This window comes from Didymosphaeria variabile, assembly GCF_027946475.1.
Source record: "Didymosphaeria variabile strain IMI 356815 chromosome Unknown scaffold_3, whole genome shotgun sequence".
NCBI lineage: Eukaryota > Fungi > Ascomycota > Dothideomycetes > Pleosporales > Didymosphaeriaceae > Didymosphaeria > Didymosphaeria variabile.
The window spans coordinates 1,808,175-1,824,148 of record NW_026611622.1 but is presented as its reverse complement, the minus strand read 5'-3'; the positions used below and the strand labels follow the sequence as shown (position 1 = coordinate 1,824,148).

The window sequence follows — 15,974 nt, the reverse complement described above, 5'->3', positions numbered from 1 at the left end:
ATTGTGACCCGACACCACTTGGCCAAGATGAGATTCCTCACAAGATTGCACGTCTGCGCGGCCGCTGCGCTTGTCACCGTGCTATATTTCAGCTGGAGGCGACCGTCGACTACATATGTGAAGGAAAACCTGCAACGAGTATGGAAAAACAGCCCCCGCCGCATAGTTGTCTTCGGTGACGACTGGTCCGATACGGGCGAGTATCGCATGTCTCCACCACCCAAAGGATCGACCCGAGACAGAAACCTAGCTCAGGGGGACATCTGGGTAGAGACGTTGTGCAAAGAGGCAAGTGTGCCTTTTGGCTTGGTAGATGGTGACTGACGGGTGACAGCTGACCTGCGACTGGGTGGACAATTTCGCACGTTCCGTCCCTGACAACGTGGGACTGGAGGCGGTCGGATCCATGGTTGACTCAAATATCTTCCTTGATGTGACTAGTGAAGCAAGAAAGGAGACGCTCGCCGTCTTTGACTTCAAGACCCAAGTGCAACAATTCATTGAGTTCGACAAGAAGAAGTGGCGATTGCCAGGCAGACACTCCCCTACCGAAGAGCAGACTGTTTTCACCGTTCTGTTCGGCACTTGGGACTTGCTCCAGTTCTCTGCTTTGGACAAGGACGCCGCTATACGTGCAATCGAGCGCAGTGTGCAGGAGCTGTTTCACAATCTCGATGTCCTCGCCGACCATGTCGGCAATCCCAAGGTTACAGTTCCCAGCCTAATGGATGTGACATTTCTCCCACGCTATGCCGACAGGAAGAATGAGTCAGCCACAGAATTTGCGCAGAAACAACACCAAGCCGTGTTTCTCTGGTCTTATTGGAACACGGCCCTGTCTCAGGCAGCTTCGGAATGGGCCAGAGGCGACGTGTTTGTGCCAAATGTTCACGACATTGTCATGGAAGAAGTCCGTGCAAAACAGATGTTCACTAATCGGGTTGCCGATGCCAAAGGCAATGGAAGACAGGAGCCGCTCTTCGAAGAGGTGGAAAAGCCATGTCTGGTACAACACCCAAACGCACAGAATCTGCAAGCAGCCGCTCACCCTTGCACTGACCCCGACACGCATCTATTCTGGTACGTTTGTACTTTTACCCAAACGCATTGTTTCAGCCTAACCATATCGTAGGGACGATATGCATATCAGCGGGCCTGCTCAAGAGCTAATCGGAAAGGAAGCCGCACGCCTGGTACGGGGTAACGAGACTGTCAATAGTGACGCCCGGCAACGAGCAAGACTGCAGTCTGCTACCGACGAGAAAAACGAAGGAGACAAGGGTGCTAATTTCAATTTGAAGTTTCCCCCGGGGTATTGATGGCTTGTGCTGAACCGCCGTTCAACACTTGACCATACCGTGGCCTCTCCGGACGCCTGCTTGGCAGGCGGAGGGTTGCATTCCGAGGATCAGCAGTGGCATCGTGCTCCCCGAAAGCGTTCGTAGCTTGCTTGTGCAGCCATTGTGGAGCTCCAAGCATTGTCGCTCCCTTGCATTACTGCGCTGGAATGTCTCAGCGGTCGGCAGCGTGCGGTCTTGACCGTTTCTGGCACACCGACGAACAAAGAACATGGCTAGCGAGCCCCCGCGGTTCCGCCGCATCTGTCTCGAACAATGAAATTACAGACTCAGCCGTGGCCTCGCAGCAACACGAGTATGGTCTAGGTGTGGCTTACCCATAATAGATACAAAGAAAGCGAACGCGCGCTGTCAATTGCGGTGGTTCGTCCGACAGTACCTGTCCAATCCTATTCATGGTACAATGATCTTTGCTTTCAAAGAACGCATCTAAGTCTGCAGCCGTCATCGGCAAGATAGCTTATCCAAAATGCTGGCAGGTCGTGTACTGCCGCCAATTTATCCTCGTCCGTCTTCTCCTCCCCTTGCGACATTCTACAACATCCCTAGGAGATACGCCAGATCGAATATGCAAGCCGTCGACAATGTTCCGTCACACTCGTCGATGGATGATGTGAAGCCAGCACGAGCACTGCGGAAAACGATCAAGTCCTACGACCGCCGTTCTGCGCCTACTTCGGAACCGGCTCAGAAAGCTGATGTCGAACTCCCTTCACCAGCTTCCTCAAATGCTTCACTGATGAACGGCAAGAAGAGAAGTGCTGCGTCCCGGGAAGATGTCAATGATGTGGAGTCTGGCGACCTGAGCGACCCTGAGCACTCCAGAGGACCAGGCAGTACTTCCTCATCACCAGGAGAACATGTTTGTCTGTGTCAACCCGAGCCCAAAATACCCCGCCCCCGCAATGGTAAGTCGATTTTCTCTTTGTGACCGATGGGGGCTATCGCAGCGCCCGGACCTGACTCCGCGATGAACAAAGAATGTTGCGCTTTCGTTTGCGGACATGAAATGGTGGCGGAACTGACCGCATTCTTTTCTTTGTAGCATTTATCCTTTATCGACAGCACCACCAACATGCCATCGTTGCCGCGCATCCCGGACTCCCAAACCCCGACATCTCCAAGATCATCGGAGAACAGTGGAAGGCGGAGAGCGACGCTTCAAAGAAGGTTTGGCAGGATCTGGCCCAGGTATGTTGAGACATAATGTGAAATGTTGACCGCTCGACTGACCCGGTTCTAGGAAGAAAAGGACAGGCATCACGAACAGTATCCTGACTATCGTTACCAACCACGCAGGCTGGGGAAGCCATTGCCAGCAGTTGCACACACGACTGTTGACAAGTATCGGTGTCCTAGATGCGGCGGACGTAGTATCAAGACACCGTCACCCTCAAGTCCCTACCCAAACAGTGCAAACACTCCGACCCTGCCACCTCCCAAATTTTCGGAGAGTCTCACTCCGAGCGTTCGCCTGCCATCTATCATGAACAGTCTCAGCATGGATTCCCCAGCTCGCCGTCGTGGAACTTCAGGCGCTTCCAGCTTGAGTAATATACAGATTCCTCCTACAGTTCGTGAAGACGGCTATGGCTACACTCCAAACACCCCTGACTTGAAGAGGCGCCGTTTCAATCCCTATCCGATGAGTAACAACGGTGGTCGCAGGCCAGATGGCCCGTACTATCACCACAGCCGTCGTGACTCCCTTCCACCCCTGCAGATGCGCACAACCCCGCCTCAAACGGCCACCATTCCCCCGCTTCGAACGCCACGCGATGCGCGTCGCGCTTCTGTGGATCTGAATGTTCTCGTGCCCTCCGCCAACGATCAAAGCCGCAGCGTTGAAGCCATGGTCATGAGTGTACCGTATACAGTCAAGATTAAGGTCCTTGGCCGCATCACACCACCGCTCAAAGACCCTGGTCCAAGTAGTCCAGCGATTCAAGTTCGAGGCGGCATCATCGCCGTGGAAGGCGAGGACCAGGCTGCCGTCACTGAGCTAAGCACTTGGCTCAACGACTTCCTCGCCAGGGATAAGGAGTATAGCCCGCGTATCGCAGAGCCTCCCAAGGAGCCGGCGGGCAAAGGCAATGTGTCATTCGAAGAATACTTTGGTCTCATCCAAGAATGGCATGGCAAGAGCAAGGAGATGATCAAGTACATCACTACGCCCATTGCACCGTCCAGTTCTCCTAAATCGCCAGAGTCAGATACCGACAAGGACGAGACAATGAAAGATACCAATACACCACCTACGTCCCCTACCCCTTCAGCGAAACCGGTCCTTATCCTGCCGAGCTATCAGCTGCGCGCGAGCGATGTGTATGCGTCGAGGATCCCTATACAGGACGTTTATTCGCCCATGGACCACTGGCAGTGGATGGCAACGCTCTGGCGCGGAACGGTGGGACCCGATCTGACCATCTACATCAAAAGCGCAGACAAGGAGAGCAGGGATGGCGCCAAACTCGTCGATGTCAACGACGAGGTGAGGTGCATGACTGTGGTCAAGGAGGGCAGCGGGAAGTTTGCGGAGTCGGCGTTGAGGCGAGTAGGATTCGAGGTCGGAGAGTGGGTGCGCGGCTTGGGGTCGAGCAAAGGCTAGTGAGTATCCTTTGTGGAGAATAGTCGCGTGGTATGATGTTGTACGTAGGAAGGATTTCTTTGGTTCGCATCAGCTTGATGGCCGGCTGGCTACCGGGGCTGTAAATGTATCGAAGCTGCGCGGGATCTCTTAGCATCTGCACAGATTGGGTTCGTCTTGGACAGATGGTGGTTTACATAGCGCGACATCTTTGGCAAACATAATGCATCGGTCACTTATCACTTTGTCTGTGGCCACGACGAATGTGATGGGCGACCTCGCAGTGGAGGAAAGCCATGTGGCGGTGCACGTGGCGGCTACGGCCTCAGCCGCACTTGCCCGCAAGCGAACAAAGCGGCTCACGTCGGTCGTCATTGCCTTTCACATGCCCGGCATTGGGGCGCCGGAGACATCACGCGTCACATGCTTTGCCTGGGGCTTGGGTCTTGCCAGTCACAGCAATGAGACCGAGAACAAGGCAAGATGACGGCGGCTGAAGCGGCTTTTACGGTTGTTTCCTTCACTTCGTACAAACAACACACAATCGCGTCGGTGTGCGCCGAAAGCTACTCAAGAATCTCAGGGCACGCTTGAAGCTTCGGGACAACGCCCTCATGAACGCCGCACCGCCGCGGACTACGAATACGAAGCGAAATACCGCCGCAATATACGTGTCTCGAGAGAACAAGAGCGAGGAACGACTTCTACACCAAGGGCGCGAGGCATGATCGACCATGTTGTGGGCCGGCCGTCGGTGAAGTTCCGCAAGATCCAGGTGCTGGCCGTAGTATCCTTCTGGAGCTTCTACCTATACAGGTGCACTATTCACTTTCTCTCATGAACACCGCCCATACTGACAACAAGCAGAGGCGACCGCCATGGCCCGCCGCTCATCCACCGCATCTCGTCCCTCATCTCCAAGAAGCTGACCGCCTGGCAAACCGTCCTCGTCACACTGCTCTACCTCTACATCGCACGCAACTTCGGCAAGCTCGTTGGCCTCGAAAGCCCCGAACCGCTCGCGAACCTGTACAGTCACTCGTACTTCCGCGCAACATGGGTCACTACGGCGCTCGACGCGGGGTTCTGGTCCGCCATGCGCATACGGCAGAAGCCCATTCGTGACTTTCTGTCTATTGTCTTCAGCGTGTATTATTTGATATGCGCCGAGCAGGCCGACGAGAAGGTGCGCAAGGTACGAGCTACGTTGACAGTTGAGCACCTGCGCGTGGGATGGGAGAAAGGAACCACACCGTATCTAGCTGCGCTGACGAGCCTGCTGAGACCAAGGCTGATGTGGTACCCGCCGAGGAAGATTAGGATTCCTAGACCGAAGGAGAGTAGTTACACGGACCCGGTCATTGGGTGGCTGTACTTCAATGGGCCGCTTTCGGCGCTTAAGAAGCAACAGAAGGTTGTATTGGATATTCCTGGTGGTGGCTTTGTGGCTATGAACCCACGCAACCACGAAGACAAGTTAATGGGCTGGGCGGGGAAGACAGGTCTGCCGGTGCTGAGTCTTGACTATAGGAAGGCGCCTGAGTGGCCGTATCCATACGCGTTGAACGAGTGCTACGATGTTTATCATTCGATTGTGGCGACGAGGGGACGGTGCATGGGCTTGTCGGGTGAAACCGAGCCTAAGATTGTAGTCAGTGGGGATTCCGCCGGTGGGAATCTTGCAGTGGGCATGACCCTGATGATCTTGCAGGCTGCATCGACGGAGACGCGGCGGTGGCAGGGTGAACGCCAATTACCGCCTCCAGTCGGCGTGGTACTCATGTACCCAGCGCTCGACATGAATATCGGAAACTGGATGACGGACGAGCAGATGGCTTTGATCCGTGATCGCAAAGCTCGCAAGCAAAACCGACCGATTCTGCGGCACAAAAGCGACGACTATCGACATCTTGCTCCAAATACACCTGGTGCTTCAGACCATTCTGATAGCGAGGACGAGAGCCCAGCTAAGACACAAGAGGTGGTCTCTTCGTCGACACCTACGAGCGAGAAGGTTCTCACCTCTCCACAGACAGCTATCCGCTTGTCGGCAGCACACACAGGCCGAGACAGCCGCACATTGCCTCCGGCCGACACCTTCACCAACCTCAACGGAGTGCTATCCTCCCAAATGGCTCAATCTCCAGACATTGTACGGTCACCCGAAACGTCCAAATCACCACGCTCCCTCACCAATCCACCCGCCACAGCCGCACCCCCAACAGCCATAAAAACCCGCCTCGCCATGTCCTCCATGATCTCCTACTTCGGCGACCGCATCCTCACCCCCGAAATGATGCGCGCCATGATTATCCTTTACATCGGCCCGCATAACCGGCCTGACTTCTCCACCGACTTCCTTTTATCTCCTTTGCTTGCACCTGAATTCCTGCTCGCCAAGTTCCCACGAACCTGGATGTTGACCGGCGAGCGCGACCCCCTTGTCGACGACACAGTCATCTTTGCAGGCCGCCTGCGCCAAGCCAAACGCGCAGACTTCCAGTACGCAAAAGAGATGGGACTTGACTGGGCGCGCGGCGAGTGGGCGGAGCACGAATGGGTCAATGTCGATCTTATCCCGGGGATATCGCATGGATTTCTGCAGTTTGTGAGCGTGTTTCCTGAGGGGTGGAAGTACATTACACGCTGTGGAAAGTGGATGGTGGAAGCGTTTGATATGGATGAGCGTAACGGACTTGAAACGGCGATGCCGACGCCGGGGATAGACTATGAAGTTGATAGGCACTATCGCGCGAGGGAAAGGAGTGATTATTTTGGCAGTCACCCCGGGCTCGTGGAAGCTGTCGCTTCCCTCTCCAGCCCCAAATCGAAATCTAGAGCGCGGCATCACCATCGCACCGGCACAACAGAGTCCAGTGCTGACGATGACAGACCGCTCGAGATGACGGTACTGCCGAGGGGAAATCGGAAGAGTCCTCCCATGACTAATGGGAGAGGAAAGGCCAACGGCAAGGTGAAGAGGGGGAGGAGAAAGAGCCTGGTTAGTTTGGCGAGCGAGGATGATTTGTTGGGCAGACGGATGAAGGGGTTGACGAGTGGGCTGAGGGGTGGGGACGAACAACTTGATCTGTAGACAGCTGGGTGCTGCATGGGGGCGTATACATAGAATTAGCGAATGAATTGTGATCTGTGTGGATGCTGTGTAAGGTGTAGAAATGTGCTGTGAGACGCGACCATGTGATATAGGCTTCTGCGCCACGTCATTGATAAGGAGCTATATGTGAGCCACCTTGCATATCTGGATCTTCTTAATACTATATATATCAAAGTTGCGGACACTTCCACTTGAACCTACGCTTCAAGGTCCTAATGTCAACAACACACTATTGGACGGTGTAGCATTCCAATCGTACCTGGCGATGCGTTTTGCACCGCAAAACCCAAAAGCGAGCATCGATCGAAACGCTAAACTACCGCACAAGAATCGGCTTGTCACGCTTCTAACACACCGCAAAGCTAGATGAACAGCAGGCTGGAAAAGATAAAGTCCCCGTAGATAGCCTTCGTCCATACGAAGAGCTTAATTAACCAGATGAGAATCAACGGCCAGCAAATGCGCCCCTTCCACATTCCTTCAGAGTTATAGCGTTTGCGTTGTTCTATGTCGATCCTGGTAAGTCAACTTGCCTCACTCCATTTCCGTAGTATACATTAGAAAGGTCGAGGAGCACGCGATTGCGAATCACAAGACCGTAGTGACATACACTCAGGTCCATCCGGTCTTCGATACCATTAGAGAGCGATGACCCCGCCATATGTCTAGGAATCGAACAGAAGACCCACAACAGTGGCGAGAATACCTCCGATGTGATTCTCTAAGTCCCAAGATCCGTGATTTCAACTGCACAGTCCAGTACTTCGGCTAATAGGCGAGGTGAAAAGATCTCCTGGCAGCGACACCGACAATTCCATGCTTCAACGCCCCGACAACGGCGCAAACACAAAAAATTCCTCCGGGAGGCAACGAGCTATAATGGCGGCTGCTTCTCATCATCGCGACTTCCGGGAAGAGTCAGGCCCGTCTTATCTCTGTCGACTGTCGCACAGGGGCTTCCCAGGCTCACCAAGAAAAAGCAGGCAAATGTTTGCGTGATTAAATATGGATAGCAGACCGTGCCAATCAAATCCAGGGGCAGAAAGACTCCGATATGTCTAATCATTGTTTGCTTGCTACCTACTTGACAATCTCTCCCACGGAGTCCCATTTTGTCTTCTAGTACTCTAACTGACCCGCGGACGTGACTGGGTCATCTCATAGCGGATGCAGTTCTTGGCCCGCCGAGGAAGCCTCGTGAAGAATCACCCACGCGTCACCTCCATGACGAGCGCGTCGGTATCCAATTTCCTAGCCCAGTGGTCCTAGCGCTCGTTCAGAATAGGCAGATAGAGATGACTGGTCTACGGCGTAGCTGTTGAAAGGCCATTTGGAAGAACTTCTGTGCATAGTCTGCGTTTGCCAAATAAGCATCGAATACATGTCTATCATATACCAATACCCGGTTCCACCACGGCCAACCTCGTGGCACCCGTTCAGGGACCGACGCGGGCAGGGGGCAGCCCACGAATTGGGTACCGTTAGATTCAGTCGGTGTATGTTATCCCTGGTGAGTCGGTTCAATACCCCCCAGGAATTTTGCTAACCAACAACCATATCCAGAGGCTTGACGCTGGCTGCCGAGAGAATGTGCGGCGTCAACGAACAGCCTTATGGCTCCAGTAGCGCGTCGCACTCCAAGTGCTGAGGACGCATCACTGTCCTATGCGGAGCCATTGCGCAGGAGCGCTAGTGCGTTGATAGTATCCTTATAGTATATCCGCTGATTCCTCCTGAACACATGCACTAAAGTAGGGAGAGCGACTTAATTGTAGATCTGCAAGCGTATCTCTGCAGGCAAGCCACGGTGACCATCGCTGGGTCGGATTGAGATTGGCGCCTCAAGCGTATATCGAGCGTCTACTTGAGCGGCGTCCCTTCCGTTCGAAACATTTCCACCATGCCTGTTTCCTGGGTCCTCTTCTTGAGAAGTCTCGGGTGGCTGAACATCCGTAGATGACATCTTCCTGAAAGTCATGCAATTTATTCTCGTTCCCAGTGTAGTCGATAAGTTGAGGCGTGGACAAGAAATCTTGGGATTTCCCTGCAATGTGCGGCTCGGGCTTCGCTTTGTTGCAATTGTAAGAAGTGCGTGATGACCTTGCTTCGTGAAATGGGCGTCGAGTGTTGGGAATTTCCTAAACCAGGGTACCAGGGCAAGTATGCGCTCAGCAATTCAAGACCACGGTTTGCTACCAACGATCTTGATGGGGCATTCTTGCGCGTCTGCCAATGGCATGGAGCCAAAAACAATGACGACAGCGCCTTTCAAGCCCATAGTTCCAATAGATCATTTTTGAGAGCCTCAGCTACGACGAAGCCTCGTTGCGATGTTACCTCGAAAAGGCTCAGAATATCCCGGCGCAATGATCGATCGACTGCTCTGGCACCTGCCACTCTGAGCGGGAAGAACAAAAAGATGCCTGATATCCCATGTGCCAAAAGACTGCGGCTAAGGTAGAGGATCTGAGAAACATGCCAGTCGATCTCACCACGTGCAAGTGTTGGCGCGTAAGATGCAGTAGGTCCGGTCCACTGTTTGTGGTAGTCGTAGGTTCCCGAAAGGTAAATACTGATCGCGTGGTAATAGGCATAGCTTATCATAAGCTCGTTGTCAGGTAGATTCGACGAGGTGGAAGAAGCTCGATCGTCTTGGTACATCGTCTCCCAGAGTTGTGTCTCCGTATACCATCGTTGCAACTTTTCTCGTAGAATAAACCCTTCAGCGGCGAGCGCGTAAACCAAGTCATCTTGCGACCCTGAAGGCAATTGTGTCGCATTTAGAGCAAAGTCAAGCGCGCGAATACCTAATTCTGAGAAGCTTGGTAGGATATCGAACAAAGCTTCTTTAGGGTGCCATAGAGCCATGTTGTCACCTTCCCACAGGTTTGCTACTGCAGCTGTCCATTTCGGGTCCCAAAGAAAGGTCGGTGACGAATATATCAAAGAACGGGAGATTTCAAAGATTCGAGTATTGAGAAAGAAAATGCGCCTTTGCGAGTTTCGCGGCCCTGGTCGGTTCAGGCTTTCGGGGTCAAGAAGCTTAAGCATCGCGCAAGTTCCATGTAGGAAATGTGACAGCCAAGTAGTCCCTGTAGAATCGCGCATCAACTTGCTATAATTAGCTGAAGTGCATCTGAGCCGTATCATCCCCTGCAACTCTTACCTCAAACAGACCTAGGAAGAACGTCGTCCAGAGTGTCGATGGATCTCGCGGGAAAGTTTCTGACGTGATGAGATTTCCGATGTAGCGAACGGATCGGCCGTAGGATTGTAAAGCCTGTCGATCGCTAATGGATGCAATTCTTGAAGCCTGTTGCTGGCGATGATGCACAGCTACGGCAAGTATCGCGTCTCTCAACGCAGGCGCATCTTTCATCAAATTTAGAAGGTCATTGACTACCGGTAGACGATCGCTCGATAAACTGTTCATCGCTAGGAATGACATGAAAAAGTAGGGAACACTGCTATCATAGGCTTCCAGGGTCGGGATTTGCACAACGGGGAAGTGGCTCACTCCCACAGCCGTAGGAACGATCGGCTTGCTTCTACATTTGCTCTTCCCGGTCTCATCAACAAAGACCGGCGCGAAAGTTGCAGCTTTGGTGGGGTGTTCGCATGACTGCTGCGTTCGCTTGCAATAATCGCAAGGCACCCCTCCATGGCACTACTCTTGGTTAGCACCATGATCATTCCAGATATACATGTATTACCTTGATCTTACGCTTGACGCAAGCGTTGCAGCGTTTCCTCCGCGCTTTGCGCCCATCATAGGGTCCAATCGTCAACTGCATATGAAATGAGCATGTGCACAGTAGTTGGAAAAGAGCACAAGCTAGAGTATATTAGGAAGTGGTACAGCACTCGCTGGTGCGAATCACGAACGACGCGTGAAGGACAGCGCGACTAGATCGACTACGTGTGGGTTCCAAGGGCGGAAACAATGACGGCATGGTTCATTTTGATGAAAATGGAAGTAATGTGATCCCTTTCGAAGATGGAAGAACGCAGCTGAAGTTCCCTCGAGAAAATATGAGGATCGCGCTTAACGCTTTCAGGAAGAGAAAGAGCGCATCTAAACCGTTCTGGGCCATGTTGGTGCAAAGCCTCATCGGCACTCTAGCTTGATCTCCCCTAACCACCTCACTTCCCGCAGCCATGTCCATTTGGTATTTCAATTCCGATGGAATCGTCCATAATTTCAGCCCTCTTGAACGGGCTTGACCCCATTCGGTAGTCATAGAGCGCGCTGAAGTGGACATGGCGTTGCAAATTGCGTTCATGAAGACTTCACTAACAAAATATGCATGCTAGCACGATACTAGGTGAGTATCTCGGGTCATGGTGATCTTTGCATCGCCTGTCTTGGGCGAGCGAGTCGAGCAGAGCGATCTATATAACGACCTAATCTTGCGCTCTCTGCAATTATCTCAACGGTACAATTCGATAAGTCACCAGTTACACTCACTTGTTTCCATAACAGCAAATATGCTACAGCGTATTGTTCTTCTTCTTGCATCCCTAGGATGCGCCTCCTCGCTTGCAACATCCAAGTTCAAACTACCAATCGTCGGGGTTAATCCCTCAGAGGTCGCCATTACCTCCATGTCCTTGACGGACCAAGGAAGGTCTGATGATTTCGCAAAGGATGGCCGACCGCGAACCATCATGATATCTGGTTTCTCCCCTATATCGGCTTGTCGTCATGGCCATCTTGTGGGATACATGCCACCCGTGACCGCCCGTTTCGAAGACAACAAGTTCGCCGCTTATGGTCTCCCCAATGGTACTTTTCGATCGCTTGGCCTGCAGACCTGTACGTCGAACCTAGTTCCAAAACCCTGCTCTTCCGGATCTTTACCACTTGTGGTCTTCTCTGGCGCCCTTGCAACTTCCCGGACCTTGTACCATAGCATGCTTCAAAGTGTTGCAGCTGCGGGCTACCTTGTCGTGTCTATCGACCACCCTTACGACGCTGATATCGTCGAGTTTCCCAATGGTACTACCGTTACCGGTGTTGACATCAACGATTCCGAACTCGAGGATGCTCTGACTACGCGCGTTAACGACATTGCGTTCCTCTACCGGCAGCTTGCAAAACCGTCACTTCGCACAAAGCTCTTCCCACTGCATCGTCACAGCGGCAGCTTACCTAAGACTGCCGTTGTAGGTCACTCGTTCGGAGGAGCTGCTGCTGCGGCAGCGATGCAACAACTCTCCTATATCCGCGGGGGCCTGAACATGGACGGTTCGATGTTTGGATCTGTACTCAAGACCGGTTTAGACCGTCCGTTTATGCTGATCGGTCACGATAACAAGACGCAAGAAACGGACCCGTCTTGGAAAACGGTGTGGCCGCAGCTGAAGGCTTGGAAGAGAGAGATAGAGGTAAAGGGCGCTGCGCATTACAGCTTCTCCGACCTGCCTCTTATCACATCAGTGATTGGTCTGCAAGAGAAGTTGCCAATTGAGGTTGAACAAGTTCTGGGTTCGATTGAGGGCCGTCGTATGATGGACTTGACCGTCACATATGTGACAGCGTTCTTGGACATGGTACTAAGACATGGTTCGGAGAAGGCCTTTGTCCGTGCTGACAAGAACTTCACAGAAGTGGTGGTAGTGGCTTAGGCAAATAATTTGTTGTAAGGTGTGTTACTTCGCAAGCGTAGCCAATTACCACATGCAATATCATCATATGAATTCTCGCGAAGCAGGTCATAAGCCGTCGGTGCAGATGCGGTTTAAGAAAGTGATTTCTCCATGTGCGAGGCACGTTTGCATCGGTGTGATGCAGGCAAAGCGTGAAGCGCTGCTACACCCTCCAAATCCGTACGAGAGCCTAGCGCGTGAGCGATTCTGCTTTTGTGAAGGATTTTGCGAAGGCCTGATCCGCGGGTCGCGCTAGACACGCGCACTTCCTCGGGGGATCAATCGTGTGCTGGCTCACTCCTGTGCGGCGCAACGAAAGGCTCTGAAAAGGTCGCGTGGTTGTGCGATGCGGCACAGCATCTTCTAAATGCTCGCCACTTGCTGTCGTGTCACTAAGCAGGGCTTGGGCAGCAGATTGCAGAACAGTCGAAGTCGAATTTACAAGTGTTGGTGGTCATTGCTTGGGGGACTAGAAGTTAGTTGCTCGATACAGCCCCCTTTCCGCATGTTGATTCGCCAAACGTCTGAAAGCCCAACGCGGCAGGTTGACTGTTTCAGATGCACTTCCAAATAGCGCAACAAGACAAGGATTGTTGGTGGGGACGGGGTGTTTTGGCGATCTTGACCGCATGGTTGAGGCGGCTGTACGACGCTCGTTGGTCGGGACGCGTCGAACAAGGCGACCACTCCAGGCCATGATCCTACTGTGTATGTATCAGCGAAGCCATTACCCATTCCAGTACTTGTATCGCCGCTGACCGGGACTAAGCTGTGGATGTGGGGACCGACAAACGCTAAACGATGCATGCGAAGCCCCTCGACGCAGTTCCATTGCAGGCCGTCAGTGACACGCACAGGACCGCGACTGTGGACGCTCCACCACTGCATTAGATGAACACGACAGGGAGCAGTCGCACACTGAGCGACCCGCCATTGGCCGGGGAAGGGGGCGCAATAACGGCTGCGGCTGCGGATGGAGGATTGTCACGCACGTTCCCGCATTGGCTTAGACCGGCCCTCCCACGCTTCCCAGCGCACGCAACCTTGATGATCCCGTATAGCCCGTATACGCTACAGGATATAGGTATCAACAGCCGACCAGTCTGCGTCCCCAATTGGTGCTGGACGTAATCCGCCTGGCCGTTACATGTTACTTTAAAGGCTGGTTGCTCCCTGAAGTCACTCGACAGGAACGTCCGTCCTTGCTCCGCCATCACCAACCACCAACATGGGAGTCGAATCCTTCCAAGGTCTCGCGCATACGGTGCAAACAGTGGCAATTGCTGCGTTGATAGCCGTGGCGTGTTACTACTTCCCCAAGATCAACCTCAATGCGCAGCTTGCGAAGCTACCGGCTTTCGGGGCGGAGAGTGGCGAGAAGCAGAGGACCGAATTCCTCAAACATGGAAAGGACATGTACTTGCAAGGATATGAAAAGGTTCATTTGACCGTGCATATGCATTTGTCCCCAGCTGACGAGCGTCGAGTTCAAAAATCAAGTCTTCCGCATGACCACCTCCGATGGTACCAACAACCGACGGACCTCGATATCAACATACTGACTGAAGCGTGTCTCAGGAGCCGAAACCCTTGTTATAAGCCCTCAATTCCTACCCGAATTGAGGAAACTCCCAGACACAGTAGTGAGCTTTCCGAAAGCCATCGAGGAGGTGAGCATCTAGAAAGGCATTCGTACCATGCAGCCGAGCTGACGCGTTGCAGTTGATGGAGGTCAAGTACACGGGACTCCTTGCCGACGAGCCTTTGGGGATACACGCTATCCGAGCTGACTTGACGCCAGCACTTGGTGAGTATGCGCTGATGACCTCCCTCCACCTGCCCTATAGTAGTTCTTACCCCTAACGTAGCCTAGCACGCCTGAACCCTGTGGTTTATTCCGAGGTTCTGCAAGCGCTTGAAGAATTCATGCCCAAATGCGAAGATTGGACAGCTGTCAACATCTACGGAAAGCTTGTGAGTATGGTAGCTACCATCACTGGGTCCGTACGTGTCCGCTCCACAACCGCACAAGTGCTAACATCTTTTTAGCCGGATTTTGGTCGGCCCAGATCTTTGTCGTGATAACGACTACCAAAAGTTGTCTATTGATTACACAATGCAGCTCATCACAGCTCAGCTGGACATCAAAAAGCTACGACCCCTCTTCAAGCCGTGGTTCGCGCCTCGCCTCCCTTCGGTTCAAAGATTGCATGAGGCTGAAAAGAATCTTGCGTCCTTCCTAGAACCAGTCGTACGGGCACGACAAGATGCCGAAAAGAACGATCCTGACTGGCAGAAACCAGATGACATGCTAACCTGGCTTATGAACAGACAAGGTGAATTTGGCGTCAGGTCGACACATCAGCTAGCGAAGCTGCTCCTTGGTCTCGTCTTTGCATCGATTCATACTACCACTCTGACTGCCACGAATATGTGAGTCTCATGATTGAAGTTGTGTTTCATGGTAGGATTTGGCTGATCGTTTGATAGACTCTATACTCTTGCTGTCTCTACTGAGTACATAGAGCCACTGAGAGAGGAGATCCGCCAGGTAATGGGCGAGAATGGAGACACGATCTCAACTCGTGCTCTGCAGCAGATGATGAAGCTGGACAGCTTCATGAAAGAGACAGTGCGCTTCTATCCGCCAGGTGAGCCACCCTGAAAGCCAAGCGTCGTCACAAATACATTGACTCCCTTTTGTACGTAGGCTTTACATCGTTCCAACGCAAGGTTCTTCGCGGATTCACCCTTTCCAACGGCCAGTACATACCGGCTGGTGCAAAGATCGAAGTGGCATCTCATGCCGTCTATCAAGACCCTGTCAATCACCCCAACTCCGAGCCTGCAGATGTCTTTGACGGCTATCGATCCTACAAGCTACGGCAAGGAGGTACAGCGTCCGATCACGCGCGAAACCAATTCGTCACCACCAATGAACAGAACTTGATGTTCGGTTACGGAAAACATGCGTGCCCGGGAAGATTCTTCGCAGCGAATGAGATCAAGATGATTCTTGCGAATTTGATCTTGAACTACGATTTCAAGAATGAGGATGGGAGCAAGGTACGCTATTCTCAACTGAACATGGGAAGGCAGTCGTCGCCAGATGCGAAGAAGAATCTGCTGTTCAAGAGAGTCGAGGTTTGAGGGTACATGTTGAGGAGTTCCCGCAGTCTGCCGTTCATATACCCCACGACCTGTATTTCAGAGCGGGAGCAGAGCTCCAGCCTGGCGTGTTAATTACCTTGCAGCGTACAACAGT

The 15,974-nt window shown here is 52.8% G+C and overlaps 4 protein-coding genes across 4 annotated transcripts; all 4 read left to right on the top strand.

Annotated features, from left to right (window-relative positions):
• Positions 1-406: 406 nt before the first annotated feature.
• RFG1 (slightly ste11-like protein) lies at positions 407-1,319 on the top strand (the record flags this gene model as incomplete). Its single annotated transcript, XM_056212758.1, has 2 exons — positions 407-1,080; positions 1,133-1,319. The coding sequence occupies 2 exons, from the start codon at positions 407-409 to the stop codon at positions 1,317-1,319; spliced, it is 861 nt and encodes a 286-aa protein (XP_056073066.1).
• Positions 1,320-1,962: 643 nt separating this feature from the next.
• On the top strand, positions 1,963-7,039 carry N0V89_003964 (uncharacterized protein; the record flags this gene model as incomplete). Its single annotated transcript, XM_056212757.1, has 5 exons — positions 1,963-2,220; positions 2,424-2,549; positions 2,602-3,936; positions 4,529-4,761; positions 4,813-7,039. 5 exons carry the CDS (start codon positions 1,963-1,965, stop codon positions 7,037-7,039), a joined length of 4,179 nt encoding a protein of 1,392 aa, XP_056073065.1.
• Positions 7,040-11,548: 4,509 nt separating this feature from the next.
• On the top strand, positions 11,549-12,688 carry N0V89_003963 (uncharacterized protein; the record flags this gene model as incomplete). The annotated part of the gene is made up of 1 exon (XM_056212756.1): positions 11,549-12,688. The coding sequence occupies one exon, from the start codon at positions 11,549-11,551 to the stop codon at positions 12,686-12,688; it is 1,140 nt and encodes a 379-aa protein (XP_056073064.1).
• Positions 12,689-13,937: 1,249 nt separating this feature from the next.
• On the top strand, positions 13,938-15,859 carry N0V89_003962 (uncharacterized protein; the record flags this gene model as incomplete). Its single annotated transcript, XM_056212755.1, has 8 exons — positions 13,938-14,147; positions 14,197-14,233; positions 14,288-14,379; positions 14,432-14,516; positions 14,583-14,713; positions 14,832-15,142; positions 15,200-15,360; positions 15,420-15,859. 8 exons carry the CDS (start codon positions 13,938-13,940, stop codon positions 15,857-15,859), a joined length of 1,467 nt encoding a protein of 488 aa, XP_056073063.1.
• Positions 15,860-15,974: the final 115 nt, after the last annotated feature.